General features: G+C 41.7%; 1 protein-coding gene across 1 annotated transcript in view; it reads left to right on the top strand.

The window, feature by feature from the left end:
- The first annotated feature begins 3249 nt into the window (after positions 1–3249).
- The window catches only part of LOC138947305 (ATP-dependent Clp protease ATP-binding subunit clpX-like, mitochondrial), a 22939-nt gene continuing 16258 nt past the window's right edge, over positions 3250–9930 (top strand). The window contains exons 1-5 of the mRNA XM_070318758.1: positions 3250–3313; positions 3570–3659; positions 7329–7616; positions 8717–8856; positions 9668–9866. Of these exons, the coding sequence (XP_070174859.1) occupies positions 3596–3659; positions 7329–7616; positions 8717–8856; positions 9668–9866 (691 nt within the window). The 5' untranslated portion in view covers positions 3250–3313; positions 3570–3595. The remainder of the gene's footprint in view (positions 3314–3569; positions 3660–7328; positions 7617–8716; positions 8857–9667; positions 9867–9930) is intronic.

Below are 9930 nucleotides of genomic sequence, written 5' to 3'. Positions count from 1 at the left end.
CAGAACAACAACAACAAGAAAGATCACAAAGAAAATAAAATAATACGTCGCTGTTTTCGGTTGTTGGTTTGTATCCATCCGCCTAAACCTGGAATTACCATTTCCACGTGAAAATGTTAATCATCGCGTGCTCTGTGTAATTTGAAATGATAATGCTAATCGATAGTGTCAATTACTAATTTATAAAAGGCGAGTAACTGTTACTCGTGACGAAGTTTGAAGTATTTTTTTTTTCTAGTTTTAAAAAGGTCCAATTATGTTAATTTTAACGCTCTAACATTGTTTCACAACTTTTTCTTTTACATCCGCCAACAAACACCCAGGCGAAACCGGATTCTGACTGCTACTAGTACTATGACAAAACCGCGAAACAGGTCGAGCGAACTCAACAAGGCAAAAGTCACGAGGTGTTGCTTTTGTTATAACCTTCTCTGTCGCTCTTTGTCTCTAAGTCGGTGTACATTTTGTGCGAGTTTGTGTGAGCTGGGGTGCGTGAAAGAGAGAGTGTATAGTATCCTTCTATTTGAAGCACCATTTTTCGTACATGATCAGGGGTGGATCACATCATTTTTAAGGGGAGGTTTCCAACTTTCTTTTAAGGACAATTCGACTACGCGAAGCGTTTTGTTGAGGGCGCGAAGCGTTCGAATCTCCCAGGGGGGTCTGGGGGCATGTCTTTTTGGGGCGGGGATATAGCTCAGTAGGTAGCGCGCTGGATTTGTATTCAGTTGGCCGCTGTCAGCGTGAGTTCGATCCCAAGTTCGGCGGAAATTTATTTCAGAGTCAACTTTGTGAGTCAACTCTTCGGTGTCCGAACTCCCCCCCCCCCCCCCCCCCCCCCCCCCCGTGTACACTACATTGGGTGTGCACGTTAAAGATCCCACGATTGACAAAAGGGTCTTTCCTGGCAAAATTGCTTAGGCACAGTTAATAATTGTCTACCTATACCCGTGTGACTTGGAATAATAGGCCGTGAAAGGTAAATATGCGCCGAAATGGCTGCAATTACTGCACCAGATTGTCTCCATTTTCCTTGTTTTTATCAACCCCCACTCGGGAAAAAGTTGATAAAAACAAGGAAAATGGAGACAATCTGGTGCAATCTGAGCCAGCAGTTTTTCTTTATTTTCATTTTTTTTTAAACCTTTTTGTTTTCTTCTCTTTTTAAAATAAAAAAACCCAAGAAAGGTAGTTTGTTGGAATGTTTGTTATTGACAAAACAATACATTCACAGATATTTCGACCCAACGGTCTTTTAACTGAACAGACAAACAAATATTCACACAAAACTTATCTTGATAGAATCAGTTTACGTCCACTCGTCAGGAAGCCGAGCGAATGTAACTTCTCTTTTTCATTTGTTGTTAGGCTAGGGGGGGGGGGGGGGGGGGGGTGTCTGGAAACCCCGGAAACTCCCCCTGGATCCGCCGGGCCCTGATGATTGTGTTTTATTTTGATTTATATGTTTTATTCTTCATACTTTTTTCTTCGTTTTTTGTGTGTATTAAAGTAGCTGTAAGAAAGGACCATATGGACCTAATGCTATCATCCCTCGATATTAAAGTGTTTGAGTTCGAGTTCGAGTTCTGTCTGTTGGCCTCACAGAGATATATCTGTGGTTGGCCCCCCGCACCCCCCACCCCCCCCCCCCCTTCTCTCTCTCTCTCTCTCTCTCTCTCTCTCTCTCTCTCTCTCTCTCTCAATTGTCCTCGGCTTATTTTCTGGGACTTAGCTTTTCATGCTTCACGAATCACTGTGAAAACCCCTTTATATTTCAAAATAACATGATACAACTAAGTGTGCAAGTCAGACTAATTCAAATTTGCTTTAAATTTATCTGTTTCGGGTTGATGAGAACATTATTTGAAGCACAGCAGGAAACTAAAGAAACTTATGAAAAATAGAGTGAAACTAATGTCGGAAATTATCAGTCCACGAAAAGAAGACTATTTGTTATATTTTGTTTTAAACTCGAGGGCTAGTTATAGGTTATTTTCAGCAAGATTCTTGGACATAAACTAGTTTGTTTTAGACGTCATATTTAGAGTGTTAGGCGTCAAATTTAGAGTGAACGCTACCAAAAGTGCAAAAACTGTGTTGAAGAGAGAGAAAAAGACTAATGGTTTTCGGGTTGTTGTTTGTGTTTCTGCAACTGTTTTGACATGTGCAAGTTATCCAGAGAGGGTGAATATAGCGCATGAAATTGTTTTGCGCGCTCTGTTAGTTTGTCAGAACAGGAGGTGGTCCAAATTAGGCAGTGGTCCACAGGGCCGGACCCAGGGGGGGGGGGGGGGGGGGGGGGGGTCCAGGGGTTCCGGAACCCCACCCCTGGAAAAAGCATGTACCTTGCTTTGAGTGTTTGTTTTTTTTACTAGTTTTAGCACCAAAACAATGCTGCTCTTAACCCTCAAAACAAGGCCCAGAATGCACCAGATTGCACAGATTTTAACCGTTTTTCAAACATTTTCCGGGGGAGCATGCCCCCGGACCCCCCTAGTTCGCGCGCCTGCTTTGCAGGCGCGCGCTTGTGGCTTCGCCACTTCGCTGATTTGCCCCCCCAAAAAAAGGAGGAACCCCCCCCCCCCCTTACAACTCATTTGGTCCGGCCCTGGTCCATACTAGGCAACCTTTCCCCAGTCAGTGCCTCTGACTGCACTCAGTCACGAACAGGCTGAGACTCACAGACACACTGTCACAGATACACAAACAGACACATAAACTTCATCTGTAGCGTTCGGGTTTGCACCAAGCTCAAATGTTACGTTCAGGAGAAAGACCCCGACCGTTTATGTCACTCGCCATTGGCAACTCCCGAACAGTAACTTCGAAATCGAAAGTAGAGTAAGCAACAGTTCGGGTCTAATATGTATTCTTTTCGGAGCTGTTGGTACCGCTGAGCTCTTTTGTTCTCTAAACTGCGCTTTACGGGACTTCCTAGTCGATGTGTCGTGCCATGGCAAGTTCCCAATTATTTATGGCACACTAAAATCACAATTCTTGTCAGTAATTGCAGACTCACATACCCTGCTTGGGGAGTAATAACTGTTTTTGTCAATTGAAAAAGCAAAATGTACACTCCATAAATGTGTGCGTTTTTTTAGTTCAATGAATTTTACCACCATCTAATTACAAGACAGATCGAAAGTTTGCATGAAAGCTTCTGTGTTAAATGCATGAACAAGTTAGGCAAATGTTATGTATGTTTGAAAGCACTAAGTACTCCCAAGTATCCTTGACCTTGCTACAGTAGGGACCTCTGACGGAACGTACACACAGCTGCGTGATTGGGTCCAGGTTTACACAAGAACCAAGGGTAGGTACATACACAGGGACACATATCTTTCAAAATATTGGTAATATTGAAGTTGTGAATTACTGTATGATCTATTTCTTAGATAATAGCAACAATGTCAACTTCATTCGGCTGAAAGTGACGCGACAGAAAGCAATCGGATTACGCTTACAGCACTTTTGCAGTCAGGTTGGAAAGTGGGACAGAGTGTCGTTGGTTTATATCGGTGAGCATGTTTGTTTTGAGTTGATCAGTTTGTTATCTTTTCATTTTTCAGCGACGTATTTGACCTATTCTGCAGCAATGTCTGGGGCAGCGAGATGCAGCCGTTTGTTATGGGGGCAATCTGTTCGAGCCAGGGGCACAGGTAAGCAACGTACTAACAATATTTACTTCCAAGCCTTTATTTAACATCTCAAATCAAACTTTAACCTGAGCAAAGTGTGCGTTAGTGTCGCTGACATTGACTGAGTGTTCATTTTTACTTTTGGTAGCATGGAAAGACAGGTACAGGTTCGAAAAGAGAGAGGAAAACAATCCAAAAAATTGCATTTCACATGAACTGGTAAAAGCATTACATCATGTTCAAACACCTGTTTAACAATTTCGGCGTTTACATCAGAACGAAGAAGGAAAGAGGAAGAAGTACAAACATACTCGCAAAAAACAATCTGCGCACGCGTTCAAATCAAACGGGAAAAAAAAGAAAATCGCGTGTTTGTGGGCCCGATGTAATCCTTAGAACCTTTACACTCTTTCTTCGAACACTCAAAAGCAACTTCAGTACTGGAAGACCACAAAATTGCACTTTCTGCTGACTGAATCTACGCTTTCTCAAATCAACCGGAACAGGAAGAAGAAGAAAAAACTCAAAAAAACGATCTGCAGATGCGCATTTTCTCAAAAACAGGAAACCAGAAGAGTAAGATGAAGCAAAAGTGCTCGTAGAAAAAGATGTGCGAATCTAAAATGGTCGCAGAACTGTTAATCGGTGTATTGTGAAAAGCTTTGCTTTAGTTAGGTGCTCAAGTCATGAGTGATATTTTCCTTGTGACTGGAATGGACGATTTACCAGAGCAAAAGAAGCATGCATACTAAACTACGATAGCACTAGCTGTACTTAAAACAGTAACACTAACAGGCTTATATTCATAGTGATCATGTTACAATGTTAGTAATGAAGAAGGGATCTATGTCAACCTACAGTGGGTGTATTGCCTGTCTACAGGTGGATATCCTGTAGGCGTTTTCCCTGTAATGTATACAGGGAATTCACCTGGACGGATTTCCTGTAGCGTTTTGCCGATCTCGCTGAAAGTTACGTGATTGGCTAAGCAACATCGGTAGAGGGGGATGTGTTTCTTTAACTAATTCCGTTCGGATTATCCATCTTTTTTTCGCCAAAGCATGTTTGCTTGGCTGAATGCCGCACACGAATTCAGGATTTCCAAAATTTCTCCCGTTGAACCACCATTTTGGAAGGGGAAGTAATGCTAGGGTAATTTCAAACGGTTTACGGCAGTCATGCGCTTGGTGCGAGATTGAGTGGTATCGTACCTTCCTACAGGGAATCCGCCCGGGTGTATTCTTTGTATACAGGGGAAATGCCTACAGGGAATACACCCACTTTTGGTCGACATAGACCCCTTCAGCATTAGTAATAGTATTGTTTCAACTGACAGTTACATCATGCCTTCTAGTTATGAAAATGCCTCGACATTGAAATGTCAGTGATACGTTTCTTTTCTTGTAGTTGTATCTATCTCGTATTTAATTATTACTTTTGTTATCCTAGTAGGAACTGACAGATGAGTTTTGATAAATTTGTAAATTCGCTTCTGTCATACTCATAGGAGCTGCCTTGATCAGGGTTCCACACAACCCCAAAAGTCAAGGGTATTCATACCCTTTCAGGAAAAAAATAAAGGGTTTTTATACCCCTTCCAGATTTTTCACAGGGTATGAGTGACAGTCGGTGTATCCATGAAAGGTCATTTTTTTTCCCATATCATATGTCTGGTAGTTATCACCTTTGCCATTTTGACGTTGTGACAATACATGTATATATCATAGTGTATTAATGCATTCAAGTCTTTTTTTCTTTCTTTTTTACTTCAATGGATACTTCAATGTCGCGAGTTTTCGTGTAATTTTCTTTGGATTGTAAACTTAAAATGATGAACTGTCTGAATTGATGAATGTTTCTTTGAAAGTTTACTCAGCTGTGCTTACATTCATTCAAGAACACAATCACAAAGACTGCAGCAAAAAGAGAAACAAAGAATTACAGAATGAAACCAACTGTATTAACTTCAAAAACCAGCATCATCATGATGACTTGTGATTAAATCTTATCATTAAACAGCACAACTGACTAGAATAGACTGTCTTTGCACCTACTTCAATAAACCATCATCATCACCATTTACAACAAGCAACAAGAATATCAAGACTGACTAGACTGTCCGAGATCCTCATGACCATCTCCATCACCTCTAGTGATACTGACTGATACTGAATCACTGCTGCTCTGGCTGCAACCGCCAAACGACAATTTTGTCTGTTTGGGGTCGGGTTTTTGTTCTTTCGTTTTGCAAGGCATTTTTTTGAGCAGGCGACAGCACCGGATAGGCTAAAGCGAACAGTGCCATCGAGATGATCAGTTTAAAGATATCGCGCAGTTTGAGGACAAGGGAGGCAACCTCTGCTTCACGGCGTGTCAGTGTCGACAGAGGAGTGGCACGAACACGGCGTGTACTTTAGTGGTCTCAGTAGAGCAGGCGGCCTGCGTGCTGTTGCTTGTAAACTAGCAAAGGCTATACCCTTTCAGCGTTTGACTCGTACGTTTTTTTACCTCTTTGGAAGAAAACCGTTACGTATTTATACCTCTTCAGAGAGCATCTCGTACGTGATTTGGAGGGTCAAAGGGTATTATACCCTTAATTCTACGTGATGTGGAACCTTGCTTGATAATGTAAAGAAGTAGCGTTCTCCGTATGTATTCACTTGGGCCTTTGAAAAACCACGCGTCAAGATGACTCGATTGCACTGACAATGACAGTGATCGAGGTGGCACCTATCGAAAAATGCGAAGCCACTTGGAAATGAAAGCTTAATGTTTTGGGGCCGTCCCTCGTTATTGGATAAGGACTGATAGTCCGAAATGTGACCGTCACGGAAGTTTGAGGCTCATAATATTCAAGGGTCCCTCAAACTTCAAAGGGCGTGGAAACATTTGTGACCATTACGAACTTTTATTGAATGGTCAGGTTTCGACCACTGCTGGGTGATTCCAAGTATAGTGCCGAACAGAGACTGATGACGTCAGGGACGTGGATGTAGCCTTGACTCTAAAGTCACGGACCTGCGTCGAGGTGTAGAATTATTCAGAGGGTTGACTAAAGTGTAGATTGCAGATTGTTGGCATAAGTGTATAAATAATTCTTTAAATGTTTGGTAACCGGTTGAACTCTCATGCGGATAGTTGTCCTGTACAGGTATTTTCTCATTATTTTGAAGAAGAAGAAGCAGTGCTTCCTCTAAAATAAAAGTGAAAAGGGTGATAATACTTCCGCTTATTAGATTGAGGTCCTACAGTAAATGTAAACACACCATGACATCAGCTGAAACAACCAGTTGAAATGATGCATGATATAATTTACACTCGATGTTAGTAGTAGTACTGTAATTTACAGTAGTGAGGCTTGTAGTTGTTTACTTGTGGGTTTATCACCAGTTTTATTTCATCTGTAGCTTTGGTTGTATACAAAAATTGTAAGACTTTGAGAAGAGTTTTACTTTTAGTATTGGTTTTGCCAAACATCTCTCATGTTGGTTTGAAAAGGAAAGATAATAAGTACTTGGTTCATGTTGCATTGTGATAACTGGTATCTGTTTAGTAGATAATATGCAACATCTCCATTTAGTATAGGTACTGAAATCTGTTTGTCTATGTTATGAAATATTTTGCTATAATCACTTTTAGCTTGATTGACTGATGACATCTAAAACTGAAATAAATGTGATACATCTGCAGGTGCGTGTGTAGCACATGTACGCATATCATCACGGCAGACATCCCCAGCTCCTGAGAGGGCCTTGTTTCTGCCGGTCTCAGTCATTCCCAGTCGCTACCATTCGTCCAAGTCTGGCAGCGGTGGGGATACGACAGAAGGCGGTGATGGAGACAAGAAGTCGGCAGCATCGGGAGGGGGGAGCAACACGCCGTCTGGGCCGAAGAACGGCGGAAAGGGAGGAGATGACAAGAACCAGCTTTGTTGTCCAAAGTGTGGTGACCCTTGCACACACGTCGAGACCTTTGTTTGTGAGTGCTGCAAACTGCCATTGTCAATAACAGATGTAATGACATTTGTCTGTAGTGTAAGTAGTGGAAGCTACCATTGTGAATTGACAGTGTGATGATAAAGCTGCGAAACATAGAATGGCTTATCCCAGACTAAGTTAACGTTGGCTCTTTCAGACATTTAGTCTCTTTATGGCAGAAGGCACATTTGTTATAAAAATTTACATGTGAATCTTCATCTTTATAATTTGATGCCTTTTCCCTCTTGTTTTTTTAATCGTTGTATCTTAGTGATGGGCATCTGATTGAAGCATGCATTTTGGGTTTCACAACAAATCCCCATCTCCTTCTTGCTTTGTCACAATTGTGATACAGTAGTCCCTTCCATTTCCGGCCCTTTCGTGGGCATGAACCTGCCCGGAGCGGCCAGCTTTCCCATGACTAATGAGTTTTCCTTCTATAATTGACTCTTAATGGCCGTTAACCTGTCTGACGCGGTCAACGGTCACTGATTTTTGCCCTAAGGTGCCCCTCTTACTCGACAGGAGCGGCCACTTAACGGCCACTTGTCACTTTCGCGGGCGAGCGCCTGTGGTGTGTGTTGTGTGCACAGACGGCACAGCACGAGCAGACGACATGAATACTTACGCATGCGCAAACTGTAAATACAGACATGCGCATACATGTACATTTACGGCAGTCACTTCCGGATCGATCACAGCTGATGTGAGTTTGAAACACTTGTTTATCTGACACTCAAATACATTATATATGATAATCCAAACAACACACATAGAAACATACGAAACAATAGCTTAGCCAGGACGATCGAGTTAAACACGCAAATAATTAAGATGTATAAACGAAAGCAAAACTAACAGAGACAATGAATCGGCGGCTCATGGATGATCGCTTTCTTTTCTTCATGAAAACTTTATCGTGTTTTGGGGGTTTTTTTGGAGGAGGATGGGGCCTGTAATGGACGGCCACCTGATATTTGCGGTCACCTTTGCAATGACTAATGGGTGACCGGATATGGCAGGTACTACTGTATATATATATACTCGAAAATGGTCTCCATTATGCTTTTGTCTGATCCTTTGGTTCTATTCTGTTTTCAGCGTCTACGCGCTTTGTGAAGTGTGAGAAGTGCCACCACTTTTTCGTCGTTCTATCAGAGACAGACTCTAAGAAGAGCTTCAAGGAGAACCGTGAAGATAAGCTGGGACAGAAGAGGAAACCACCACCTCCCCCCAGAAAGGCAAGCCTTCTGTTGGATTGTTTTGCTTGACTAGCTTAATTGTTGCAAGACTGTGATGAAAGTATACCCTTTGGTACCGGCAAAATTGTCCCTATATTATTGCTGATGGCTTTTCATTAGAGGTATATATATTAGTCATTATAACTGACAAAGGTGTCAGTTGTTGAGATGTGTTCTCTTACCGGAGGGGCCTCATATCACTGGCACCACTGTAGTACAGTTTAATGTGCTTTTTAAAATGGCATAATGAATATGTCGTTATTTTCTTATTGTTATCCACTGCTTGTAAACTGTAGGTTTGTATAAATCTTTTCTATTGTTTGCATAGTTCCAAAAACAGAGAGACTGCTATCTTTCCAAAATCCAGAATAAAAAAAAAGCCAGAAAAGGCTAGTTATTTGAACTTTCAATTTTTGACAAAACAAACCATTCACAGGTACCTCAACCAACCATCAAACGTCTTATATTGTTTTTAGCGCCTCCTGAGATATCGCGAAACATGTATTTCACGGTCCGATTCTATGGACCCCAACAACCTGGGTAAAGCAGAAGTAGACTGTACGTGTATCTACGAGGTAGAGAAACAAGAAAGTACAAATTGATGTCTTACCACACAGGGTAAACTTGTATTTTTGTAGTTGATGGATGAGAGTATCATGATACTTTTTGGTAAAAATAGTCACAAATAGAATGTGTGTTCAGTTTATTGTGTAGCAAATCTGAGCGAAAAATCTTGAAGTGTTTGATTCATTGTATAGCAAATTTTACAGAATAATCTTTATCTTGTAATGAGTATTTGTCCTTTTTTCAGATCTATGAGTATCTGGACCGGTTTGTGGTTGGACAAGAACAGGCGAAGAAGGTGCTAGCAGTTGCTGTGTACAACCATTACAAGAGAATCTTCCACAACATCCCTTCAGACTCTAGCCCTCCCTCTGGGGCTGGGGCCAAAATGGACAGCGGCATGCAAGAGACAGGACGGCATTATCCACACACCTTCTCACCTCGAGGTGTGTTGCAAAGTTTTGTTTCTTATTAGAGAAAGATGGCGAGGTCTTTTATAGTGTTGATTTT

Source organism: Littorina saxatilis, linkage group LG1 (genome assembly GCF_037325665.1).
Source record: "Littorina saxatilis isolate snail1 linkage group LG1, US_GU_Lsax_2.0, whole genome shotgun sequence".
In the NCBI taxonomy this organism is placed as follows: Eukaryota; Metazoa; Mollusca; class Gastropoda; order Littorinimorpha; family Littorinidae; genus Littorina; species Littorina saxatilis.
This window is presented reverse-complemented; position numbering and strand designations above follow the sequence as displayed.